The sequence below is a fragment of the Trachemys scripta genome, chromosome 15 (genome assembly GCF_013100865.1).
Source record: "Trachemys scripta elegans isolate TJP31775 chromosome 15, CAS_Tse_1.0, whole genome shotgun sequence".
Lineage (NCBI taxonomy): Eukaryota > Metazoa > Chordata > Testudines > Emydidae > Trachemys > Trachemys scripta.
In genome coordinates this window covers 12258675-12271413 of record NC_048312.1, presented here as the reverse complement: position 1 = coordinate 12271413, position 12739 = coordinate 12258675, and the positions used below count along the sequence as shown (strand labels likewise).

The 12739-nt window shown below is 42.6% G+C and overlaps 1 protein-coding gene across 2 annotated transcripts in view; it reads right to left on the bottom strand.

Annotated features, from left to right (window-relative positions):
- ADGRD1 (adhesion G protein-coupled receptor D1) overlaps positions 1-12739 on the bottom strand; it is a 245556-nt gene that overhangs the window by 207740 nt on the left and 25077 nt on the right. For both annotated transcript variants that reach the window (XM_034791144.1, XM_034791146.1), the window contains 5 exons: positions 9739-9803; positions 8536-8691; positions 4067-4126; positions 2146-2263; positions 188-298 (listed from right to left, as the gene is read on the bottom strand). In XM_034791144.1, coding sequence (XP_034647035.1) covers positions 188-298; positions 2146-2263; positions 4067-4126; positions 8536-8691; positions 9739-9803 — 510 coding nt within the window. The remainder of the gene's footprint in view (positions 1-187; positions 299-2145; positions 2264-4066; positions 4127-8535; positions 8692-9738; positions 9804-12739) is intronic.

Here is a 12739-nt window from a genome sequence, read left to right as displayed (position 1 = left end):
GTTGTAATATATATGACCTAGCTGTATTACTCGCGTTTTTAAAAACAAGAGGAAGTAACATTAAAACAGTACTGAAAATGCAGAGCTAACCAAAATCCCTTGTCCCCATGCAAGAGCATTTCTGGAGTGAGTGATTGTCAGGATTAGGTGCCACCATTCTACTCCTCCCTGCAAATCTTGCCCTTACCTTTGTTATGAAAAGCTTCACTGGGGATAGAAATATAACTCCGTCCTTGTGATGGGAAGCGGTAGTGAGACAAATTCAAAGTGTGAGGAGGCATTTTGACCAAAGAGTAATCTGTACAATAACCCAAAACAAAAAATATGATAAAATCAATAACGTTTACAACCTACTTGACCATAGAACTAGAGTTTGCTCTTTTAATAGCTACTGCAAATCTTGACTGTAAAACCCCAACTGTTTGGGGGTGGGGGGAAGAGAGTAATCCCACACTCCCATCAAGAATAAAATTGCTTTCAAGAAGTTCTGACTTCTTTATGAGTGGAAAAAGTAGTATATGAGGTGCTAATATACCGTGGATCATTTGGCAGTGTGCACAAACTGAGCTTAACGAGGCACTGAGGTAAGAAAAATTGATTGATACCTCTCTTTTTTTCCCCCTGACATTTTAAAGACATTATTTTAGAATCTTACTGCTCAATTTTAGAATGTCAGTGACCAGGACCGTGTGGTAGAAGAGACAATTTGCATGTGATTCATGACTTCTCTTTTCTTATGTAGCTCACAATGCAATAGGGAAGAATACCAGAACTAATCAATTATTTGTAGCTAAAGCTGGGCAATGTGTTGGACAAATAGTTTATTCAATGAAAAAAATGCAGCTTTCGTCAACCCCCAACTATTTGTGAATTTGACATTAATAGCTTTGGCCGTTCACAAAACAGGCAGGAAGTTGAGGATAAGGATATGGTGGTGGTGTTTCTGCCATCACCCCTACCACCACTCACTTATAACTTTTAGCCTAGTGGTTTGGGCACTCACCAGGATGTGGGAGACCCAGACTCAAATCCCTGTTCTGGAACAGACATGAAATAGACTTTTCTGATTCACTGAAAATTCTGTAAAAATTCTAATTCAGTTCAACCTGAATTGAATATTTTTCTGATTTTTTCAGAATTTCCATCAAACTGAAAAAAAATCAATTATTCGTCCAGCTCTTTGTAGCACCTAAAGGTCAACTGAGATCAGGGCCCCACTGCAGTAGATGCTGTACATATATATATTATGAGAGAGCCGCCAACTCCATGAAGAACTTGCAATAGGTGTAAGATAGATGAAAGTTTGTCCTGCCCTTCCATTCTCTTGTCCACAAATTTAAATTTTGTAGCTTTCAGACACTTACAGCTTCAAAGGCTTGTGTAAAAAGGTTTAAGCAGAACTTTAACTGTTCACATATCACTAAACTAAATCCAGAAATAATATACAGGAGCATTCACATTCTCCCCCCAACCCACCCAGCACCCCCAAAAAGGCAATAGTAAAAGGAAACCAGATTGTTGAGCCAAGCTGATTACCTTTCTCTAAACTAACTGTATAATCATCTTTCTGCAATTTATTCAATTTGTTGGTTTAAAAGAGAGACAAAAAAAATCCATTTCAACTTCCTTCCCCACACTGACAAGTTAGGAGCGGCCAGCGAAGAAGTAGTTATTACAGTCAGCCAGTTTAGAAGGCAACTGAAGATAGATCTATAGTACAATCAGAGGCCTGCAGCATGGCCACAGCTGGCCAATGTCAGCTGACAGCAGGGCTTTGGAGCTGTGCTCCGGCTCCGCTCCAGCTCCAGGCAAAAACCTGCAGCTCCACTGCTCCGGAACTGCTCTGTGTTCCAGCTCCGGGCTCTGCTCCAAAGCCCTGGCTGACAGGCTCTCAGGGCTTGCACTGTGGGGCTATAACATTGCAGTGTAGTCATTCAGGCTCGAGCAGGAGCCCGGGCTCTGAAACCCTGCAAGAGAGGTGGGTCTCAGAGCCCAGGTTCCAGCCCGAATACCTATGCTGCAAATTTTTAGCCCCGCAGCCCAAGCCCCACACACCAGGATCAACTGACCCAGGCTCTAAAATTCAGTGCTGTGGGGTTTTTATTGCAGTGTAGAGATATTCTGAGTCTTGCTGTTCCATCCTACCTGCTACAGTTGATGAGCCCTCAACGGTTACAACGAGCGGGTTTCCTCCCAGATTGCAGGCCATGTGCACCATCACATTGTCAATTGTTTCAATTAAACCTCCAACAACAGGAGCAGTCTGAAAAAAGAAGGCATCTCAATAATAAAGCAAAGCGCTGGTCTAAAATCCTGTTCCTATTGATCACATAAGTGTACCCAGCTTCTGTTAATGATGCATCCTATTTCCTCTTCTCAGGACCACACAAAGTAAAAATACTGCATGATTTAATATCACTCAGAGACTGATCCTGCAAAGTACCGAGAATCTCCTGAGAGGTGCTGAATGAACCTTGACTCCCATTGCCATCAGTTGAATGGATGATGTTCACCATCAAGCATGATCAAGCCTTGCATTAAAGAAGTTATTTGGGAAATGGTTTAAATGCTTATTTCCATATATCAAGACTGGCAGAAACTGGTGTCTAAGTCAACAAGCAGATAAACTCCTGATCTGATGATGGTGGTAAGTATATCTTGGCCATCATTAGAGTTCCATCAGCGCTCCCCTAACAAATACCAATTTTCAAGGAGTGTATATTTTGGCTGGAAGGCATCCTTCCAGGCTGAAGCTTGGTATACAATATCTCAGAGTGAGTATATAGTTTTTAAAACATATTTTATTAAATCCATTTGGTTATTTCTTTCAAGAGAAGCTTTCATGTTGGAGAAAGCTGCCAAGTTTCAGACTAAGAACTTAAATCCACTGGCTTTCCGCATCTTTCACCAAAGCCATTTATGATTCAACTACAGCGTGATTTCTCACAGCCCATCCACTCCTCCTCCCTTTTTAAGGTCCAATCCCGCATTTCTGGCTCCTTAAAACTTGATCCTGACAAACACTGAGAAACTCCGGAGCACTTCCCATTAGCACCTCTCTGCACTGCAAAGAACGACACCCACAGGTCAGATCCTGCACACTCTTATTCCGGTGAATAGTCTTTACTCATGTGATGACACACATGAACAAGGACTGAAGGAGTGGGCCCTTAACATTTCAGTAAAGTCATGTGGCCAGATTCTCAGCTTATACATAGCCAGAATCAATGGAGCTATGCTGATTTACATTATCTGAAACTCTGTCCATAATCCTCAACTTGTTACACACTACAATCATTTCCATTTCAACATACAGTGATGTCATAGTACTGGTTATGACATCATAGCAACAAGATACACAGAAGGAGAAACTAAGCTATCAGAGCTATTCAAACCACACATGGGTCAAATTCTGTTCTCACTTTCACTGGTGTAAATCCAGAATAACACCACTGAATTGATTTACTCCAGTGTAACTAAAAGGAAAGTTGAGAACAAGCACTGCACAGGAATGAAGACTAAAGTATCCTCTCAGCTCCTAGTTCAAATGTGATCTTTTCCAGAGTGTTAGTCGGGAAGAATTGTTGCCTGTGCTGTATCCATTTTGTAAATATAGAGATGGCTTCCCAGGCACAAGATATAATTTAAAATGGAAAAAAAATGCTTTTAAAAAGTCCTATAAATATCCACGTGCAGGGGATACATTAGTTCTTTTACATGACCACTTTCAAGAAGAAACTGCCAAGTAGGCTAAATTCCATGTAGAAATTATCTTTGTTAAATACCTGTTTCACTGACATTGCCCATTCCTTTGTAAACCTCATTTTTTATACTTTTTTGCCAGTCCTTATGGAATATCTCAGAGCAGTAACACAGAAGCTTATTTTAACTCTCAACAAACCATTACAAAATTTACATTTGCTACCTTTACTTTGGATGCACAGATGAGAGTGCAAATAAGTCGTACTGCCGGAAACCCCAAGCTGAAGGATAATAGATGCAACCAATGTTATTACTATCCAATAGGCACCTGAATTAATCTACAAACTTAAATCATGTGTCTTACCTCCAATATGCCAATCCAGCTGGGTAACAAAAGAAAATCTTCAACAGCTTTCAAGAAAGCCTAAAGATAAATAGGACCACATTATCTGATTACTGATTCATCCTCTACATCCCCTGGTAAAAATTCAAGGCAGATTTCCATTAAGAGTTCCAAGATTCATTTTACAAGGACAGACAAATTTTCATGGAAGTCAGAGTCATCCCTGCTGGGAAGTTCTCTCGATCTTTTGTATGGTAATATTTTTAAAGTAATAGTTTATTAACAAATAACAATATTACAGTGAATTTCCTATATTACACCCCTGCTAAGGTCACTGAAAATACTGGAATTGAGTGGAGCTTGAAATTACTCTGCCAGTGAAGCCAAATAAATCCATGGGGCAATTGGCCTGTTTGCCCAATAGTCCAGAGCAGGCCGTTAGGAAGCACACAATATAACTCTGGCTCCTACCATTTGTTTAACCTGATTATTATCTATGTTACACTAGCACCTGGAGGCTCCAGATGAGGCTAGCCACAGTTCAAACACATAGTGAGTGACTGTCCCTGCCTCAAAGAGCATCCAATCTAAATAGAGAATACAACAGGTAGGAGGGGAAACAGGCACAGAGAGGGGAAGTGACTGGCCAAGGCTCACACAGCACATCTATGGCAGAGCTAGGAACACAACCCAGGTCTCCTGATCCCCAGTTGAATATCTGAACCTCGAGACCACACTGATCTAGAAATCACAGTGCACACCAAATTTTCTCACTGATTTAACTGGGTGTTATGCACGTGTAAGGACTTTGGGATCAAAGGTGAGATCCCTCTCCCAGTCCATCGTATTTTATGTTGTGTAAAAGGGCCCTCAAAGCCCTGGTTCTGACTGGGCAAGGATTCCCGTGGTGCAAACACCATGGAAGACAGCCATAGGGCTGTCCTCTGAGGACCCCTTTGCATGCCCAGGCATGGGGGGTGGGCTGAGGCAATGCTGTACCGATTCCAGTCAGTGCTGCGACGCATAGGAGGCTGCTGCCTATGAGGAAAGGGTAAGATAATTGAGCACGGTTAGACTTTAGGAAAAAAGACTAATGGGGGGGGCCTGATAGTCTTCAAATAGATTAAGGGCTGCTACAAAGAGGACTGTGATCAATTGTTCTCCATGTCAGCTAGAGGTAGGACAAGAAGTAATGGACTTAATCTGCAAGGGGGATTTAGGTTAGATATTAGGAGAAGCTTTCTAACTGTAAGGGTAGTTAAGCTCTGGAACAGGCTTCCAAAGAAGGTTGTGGAATGCCCTTAAAAACCCCCAGTGATGAACAGGTTGGACAATAACCTGTCCGGGATAGTCTAGGTTTACTTGGTCCTGCCACAGCACAGGGGGGTGGACTAGATGACTTCTCCAGGTCCCTTCCAGCCCTGCATTTCTATGATTCAATTATTCTATAACTCAGACAAGCCCCCAAGGCTGTCTAAGTTAGGGGCATCTCCAGCCCCCAGAGCAGCCCAGGATCAGGAGGCCCCTTTTCCGCCATGGCTGCAAGATGTGTGCTGCTCCTTTGAGAAGTTCAGCCCAGAATTTCAGCCTGAGGGTATAAATGGAAGCCTAGGCCCAGTACACAACCTGCATTGCCAAGTCAGATGCCAGGAGGATGGAGGGAGGAACGCTTTTCCAGGCCACAAAATGCAGCAGAGCTGTTCCACAGAGGCTATGTTAGGCCACTGAGGGACAGGGGGGAGAAATGGGAGGATTCCCAGAGCATCAGATCCTTGGCCCAGCAATGTTTGGCGTCCTGCTACACCAGGGGTGGGCAAACTTTTTGGCCTGAGGGCCACATTGGGGTTGCAAAACTAGATGGAGGGCTGGGTAGGGAAGGCTGTGCCTCCCCAAACAGCCTGGCCCCCGCCCCCATCTACCCCCTCCCACTTCCCGCCCCCTGAGAACCTCCAACCCATACAACCCTCCAGCTCCTTGTCCCCTAACTTCCCCCTGCCCCTAACCGGCCCCTGGGACCCTGCCCCCTATCCAACCCCCCTGCTCCCAGTCCCCTCGACCCCATCCATACCCCCGCTCCCTGACAGGCCCCCTGGGACCCCACGCCTATCCACCCCCCCCGTTCCCCGTCCCCTGACTGCCCCCCCCAGAACCTCCGCCCCATTCAACTGACCCCTACTCCCTGTCCCCTGACTGCCCCCCCGGGGCCCTCCACCTCTTATACAACCCCCTGGCCCCAGCCCACTTACCACGCCGAGCAGAGCATGCAGAGCAGCATGTCTGGCTGCCGTGCCAGCCAGAGCCAGACACGCTGCCATTCTGCTCATCAGAAGCATCCAGCTCCGCCACCCAGAGCACTGCCCGTGGCTCTGCGGGGGAGGGGAGACAGCTAGGGAGGGGCCAGGGGCTAGCCTCCCCATCCGGGAGCTCAAGGGCTAGGCCGGTTGTGGCCCACGGCCCATAGTTTGCCCACCTCTGTGCTGCACCCTGTACTCACACTGAGCCTGGCTAAGCTAAGAACTGCACATGAACAGAGTTTGTCAGAACTAATGCATTATAATAAGTGTGGTTGTAATCAGAAAGTTTATTGCATAGCACTTAACTTGCAATCCTTTATGCTGCAAGGCATAGGACTACTAGCACTGAGACAACTGGCCCCAACTTACATCCTTGACAGAAAACGATATGCATGCTCAGTGGCTGTTTCTCTGGAAATTAGCATAGACAAACAAAAGACCTAACCCAATGAATCAGGTGAATGGCAGAGTCCACACATATGATCAGGACTCTGCTGTATAATTCCCAAAGCAGCTTTGCTAAAGATGATCACATTCCTTCTTTCTGTCTGCACATCACTTTCATGCCACACAATGTACCACGGGATAGCATGAATGAGCAATAACATGGCAACTGAAACTATGTGGAGCACGCACGTGACACCTCAGAGGCTGAATGGCCATTTTCAAATTAGCTCCAACCCCAAGTTTTCAGTGAAACCAACAACAGCACATAATGAGGCCTTTCAGAAGGATTTCTGCTCAGTATTCATTGGTGATCCACACGTTAATATTTTCCAATCAATAACATGAAGCTATCAGTCTCTGCCCAGTTTTTTCAGAAATATTTTATTTATTATGCCTTTTGTCTGACCAAATAATCCTCGTCCCCCTGGTATTATCCATGGAGATAGAGAAACAATCACTGGTAAGACTAGGGTTACCATACGTCTGGATTTTCCCGGAAATGTCCGGCTTTTTGGTCCTCAAATCTCCATCCAGGGGGAATTGCCAAAAAGCCAAACATGTCCAGGAAAATACTCTCAGCTTTGTTTTGCCGGCATCCCTGCCCCAGTCCCCTGCTTACTTTAGAGCAGCTCCGGCAGGCTGCGAGCTGCAGGCGGATTCCCCTGCGGTGGCAGCTGCTACTGCTCCCCCCAGACACCTCAGCTTTGTGCAGCTGAAGAGCAGAGCTGCCCGAGTGCTACCGGCTTCATGGTTTGCTGGGCAGCCCCCAGACCTCCAGACCCTGTGCCCCCATCCGGGCGCTTCCCCAGCGCAGCTGGAGCCCAGGAGGGGAAGCACCCGGCCGGGGGCGCAGGGTCTGGAGGCTGCCCGGCAAACCGTGAAGCCGGTAGCACTCAGGCAGCTGTTTCGCATGCCTGGGAGGGAGGAGGGGGAATGCATGGTGCTCAGGGGAGGGGGCAGAGTTGGGACGGGGACTTTGGGGCGGAGTTGGGGCGGGGCGGGGCCAGGGCCCCGTGGAGTGTCCTCTTTTTTTAAATGTTTAAATATGGTAACCCTAGGTAAGACCAGCACTGATTACCGTAATAACGGCGTTTTAGCTTGCTGAAATCAGGGAATTAGCTGCCCATCATTCCAAATGAGGCTGGAGTCATGTTAGCAGGAAGTGACCCCTTGTCCTCAATTAATTCAGACTGCATGTAATGTTTAAAATAATCCACAGAGAAAGAACAAAAAAAACCAAAAAAAAGTAAATCTTTCAGTTGGACTATGGGCCTGATCCTGCATTCCACCAACTTCAGTGGGAAATTTGCCTGTGTGAGGACCGCAGGATCAAGCCCTGATTTTGATAAATTAGAGTACACAAGAAAGACAATGAAATTTTTCCAGGATATAATCATTCCAGAATTCCTACATTTTGAACATAGCAGAAAAGGTTTTTCACAAGAAGTGATTGTCTCCTTCTCAGTCTAACTAGACGTTTATATTTAACCCAGAACCATGATGCCTGGGGATGCAACCATTTTGTGTGAGTATTATATGATATCCCAACAAGATGATGAGCCCTGTAATTAAACTAGTCTTTTCCAGTGACAGCTGACCTTTTGCTACTGATTAAAATAGTTGTCTTGGGGTTTTTTAAGTATGTATAATTTATGATCAACAAAATCTTTCAAGCAGCATTTTACATTCCAGCATGTGAAGTAAAAACAAGATCATTTGGCATCACCCTAAAAACTGAAAGAAACTGACCTCTGTCAGGTTGAAGGCAGTATTCTCTGATGGGGATTTGTTGGGTAAACTGAGTGATATGTTTTCCAGGTAGTGGAGCAGGTCCTCTGGGTACTGGAAGTTTCCTCTCTCCTCAGTCAGTTTAGTTATGATAGGATGATAGGCATCTGTGGAGAGCTAGAAGATAACACCATTATCTCATCACTGCATGTCCTGGTAACCAGCCATTATTTCCATACTTAACTACACAAAAGTCAAGTAGCAATTTGGGGCCTAATTCTCTCCAAATCCTTACATGTTATGCAAGCAATGCATCTCCAGGACTGATCTTATGTACCTCTCTGGCGGTAAAGCCAGAGAAAGGGAGAAATGGTTTACTGCTTAATCCAGTCTCTTCCTGCACACAAGATAACTCAAAGTCTGGTCTGAGACTCCCTTTCAGTAGCCCGAGGCAGAGTAAATTGTAAGGCTCTGATTATGCACAATAGACCATAAGCATATGAAGATAAATAGATTAATATAGCATGCACACACATTATAATATTCACACACACACACAGTAACAAAGCTAGGAAAGACATGAAACCAATAAATGCTGCTGAAATGAATTTGTTGTCTGCTTGTTCTTTTCATTAGAAATTCAGGTCCTGTCTACCCTAGTTTCCTGAAAGGCCCTATGAACAAGAAGAAAACTAACAGGATTTTAATATCACAGATTTCAACACAGTACAACCAGATTGAAAAGGGAAGTTATTTTTGTTTAGACTATATAAAACAAACACTTTGGTATTTATTTTTAAAACATCTATTTAATGCAAATGCCCCTTAAACAAATGAAAGAAAGAGTTCTGTTATAAATCTAGTTAAATGTTCCAAATTACAATATTTTCATGATTTTCCCCATTTTTTAACTATTTCCAAAATTTAAATGTTCAAAGTTTTGAATAAGAGACAGCAGAAGAGGAATTTTTTCCCCTTTGACTCTCTAAACCAGCTCTAATCCTCTGTTAAACAAATCACTTTAAAAAAAAAATCTCCCCACTTTTCCTGATAACTCTAATGAGTTATAAGGGGAGTAAAATGGAAACCGGATGTGACCTAAACCATGGAAAGGCTGCTACCTCTCTGTAATACACATACATTTTGATATCAAGAAAGCAAAACAGGACTGAGAAGGGAAGTTATCGTTGACGTTAAAGAAAAGAGTTAGGAGGACTCTCCTACCATGGGATTTGTAGTGGTTGTCATAATGGGCCACAGAGGTGTTGAAGGAAGCAAAAGTTGCTTGCCTAGGAAAAAGAAATTATAATTTAAAGGAAAAGTTTCCTGCAATAAATATATTTTAAAAAACTAAAACAAAAAAGATCTGAGAGAAACATTCACAATGCAATTCTGAGAAATTCGAGCCAAGACTATGCAATTTGTTTTGCATTTTCCTGAGTTCCAATATTGAAACTAGATTAAATACACCAATCAGTTTCATTTCCTGTTTCTAGTCACTTTTACTTTCCAGTCCTTATACACTGGCCAACACTGTTTCGGCTGGATTTCTAACACTGCAGGGGAATGTTTTTAAATTTAAAACAAAAAACTGATTTCAATGGAATTTTAAATCCATGGAAACATCTATACAAAGAGAAGGTTGACATTGTGGATAAGGAGACAGGAGATCCAAGTTCAATTCCCAGCTCTGCCACAACGAATCAATGAGACTTAAATAAATTGTGCCTCAGTATTCCACGTAGTACTACTTCCTTTCTTCCACACTTTGTCTATCTTTTCTATTTAGATTGGAAGCTCTTCACAACAGGGATTTTTAGATGTATATACAGCACCTAGCACAATGAGGTTCCAGTCTGAGTCGGGGCCTCTAGGTAATAATGTAACATAATACAAATAAAGAATTTATATTTTGAGCCTAAATTTCTTGATGGGGTGGTAATAGGAATATGCCATCCAGAGCATTGAAACACTAGAACAAAATCAACGGATGGCTCTTCAGGAACAAAAATCTTTGGCAAAGGGTGAAGTCCCTAGCCCAACTGAAATCAATGGAGGTTCCTACTGAAGTCAATGGGACCAGGACATCACCCAAAGTCAGAACAAAAGAGCATAACAAAAGGATGGCAGCTATTGATGAGTAAGCATGTGAGTCTTGTACAAAAGCAAGTGGGTATAAAGCCTCAAACCAACCGACATTCCAGTTTGCTTTTAAAATATGGCATCTGCAAGAAGTCTGAGCACCATTTCAGATAATGTCTCCATTAGCTATTTGAGTTGACTTCAAGCAACAGAGAAAGCTGCTTTTAATCAGCCTGGCTTTACCAATAAATGTCACTCACTATTACTACACTCAGTGAAGGTTACCATATGAGTATGTCATAAATGATTTACTTAGACAAAAAGTATAAACTAGATTTTTGGATGCCCTCCAGCAGTTCCATGTTAAATGTATTGATTCCGCTGCATGTGTCAGGATTTATGGATCATTTGTGACCAGAAAAGTAAAACTCTCTCTTAGAATTTATATTATGCTCATTATTTTGGTATTTGGGCACAATTGTCAGATATTACTGGTATTTGTTATGTAAAATAGCATAGCTATTCATTCAATTTTTTTAAAAGTGAGTTTCCTAATTAAGCTTTTGATAAAGATCGAACAAATTTGTTCGAGTGAAACTCCACGGAGGTCACTGAATTTACACCAAGGATAACTTTGGCTAATTATATAGCCTGCCATTATCAACTAGTGTTTCTGCGGATCATATCACCATTTCACCAATCAACTTGCATGGACATCAACACTTGTGAGAAAAGAGCCATGAGAAAGCAGCATACTCAGTAACGCCCACCACAAGTGTTCAGAAATCATGAGCCAGGCCTCTAAAAATAATGTGATTGGCTTAAAAATCACAAGGTTTTTAAAAAATAATACATTTGGGGTCTTTTTTTTTTTTTTTTTTTTGCGCCTTCCAGCTTTGGGGTCCACTTGGGTCAAGCTTTTCTCTGTAACCATGAGGCCAAAAACTTGCTTTTGTTTTCTAAATGAAAGGCAAGATTCTCACATGACACCAGGAACTGGGGATTTAAGGGGAAAAAAATCATCAAATATTGTGAGACTTGGAATTTAAAAAAAAAAAAAGGTCACAAGAGTTTGAAACATAGCGCAAACTTCTAAAGTTGCAAAGCAGCACTTAGGGATGCATCCGTGTCTCTTCTCAGAACATCAGCAGGGGCGTGGGGGGGGGGTTCACATACAGTTAAAACCCTGTGTAACTTCAAAAATATAGGGTTCCGTGGAAATTGGGTGTCTAACTCCCTTAAGCCCCTTTGAAAATCACAGCCATAAGTGGTAATGTCTTGCAACTAGCTATTGTAAGCCCACAACAATGCAATATTGGGTGCAGGGTCTAATTTCTCATATGGTTTTCAAATTTAAGCCAAAGAATGCAAAATTAGGAGCAAAATAATATGAGACTAACACTTTGCATTCTGCAACCATGGGAACCTCCCCGGCAAAGTCTTTCCAAGCTGCATCCACTATTTGGAATGGTACATGGAGGCAGGTGGGGAACTTGGGGATAACAACTGTGTATTCATGAACACTGAAGGGGTTAAAAAAGTTTCTATCCTTCTAGTATATTTATACAAGAGCCATACTTGTCTGACAGTGAAACAGCGCATACATATAGATGGACTGGGGCAATTTAAAAATCTAGAGCACTTGAATTCAGTAACATAACATTCTTGTATTCTATTAATCCAGGAAGTGAGATTTATAGTAGTTTTGGATTTGATGGTGTTATAGTAACACCGGTTTGTTGTGATAGATACAACAACCAAATACCACAGCAATTTTTGCCAACCTGATTAAAACATTATACATTTATTAAAAACATCATCATTTTTAATATTTTCAGACACAGCACTGAAATATTATTGCTATTTAAGGCACCAAATGAAAGCTTTCCCAAGACAGTCACAAGATTGACTTTTTTTAAAATAGGTCTTTTTGCTGTTGTGACATTAGTTAAAAGGAAGTGGCTTGGTTGTCCTAGCAATGGTTGGATTCTGCTGAGGTTTTCTTCCAGCCAATAGATGAGGTGAGACTTAGTGGGTGCCTTTTGGTGACACGTCTGAGGGGCTGTGCCCCAGGGTGAGAAACAAACACCTCCCTTGAAACTGAAAAAGTGATTCCTATGAACATTTATTCCTCTAAACATTT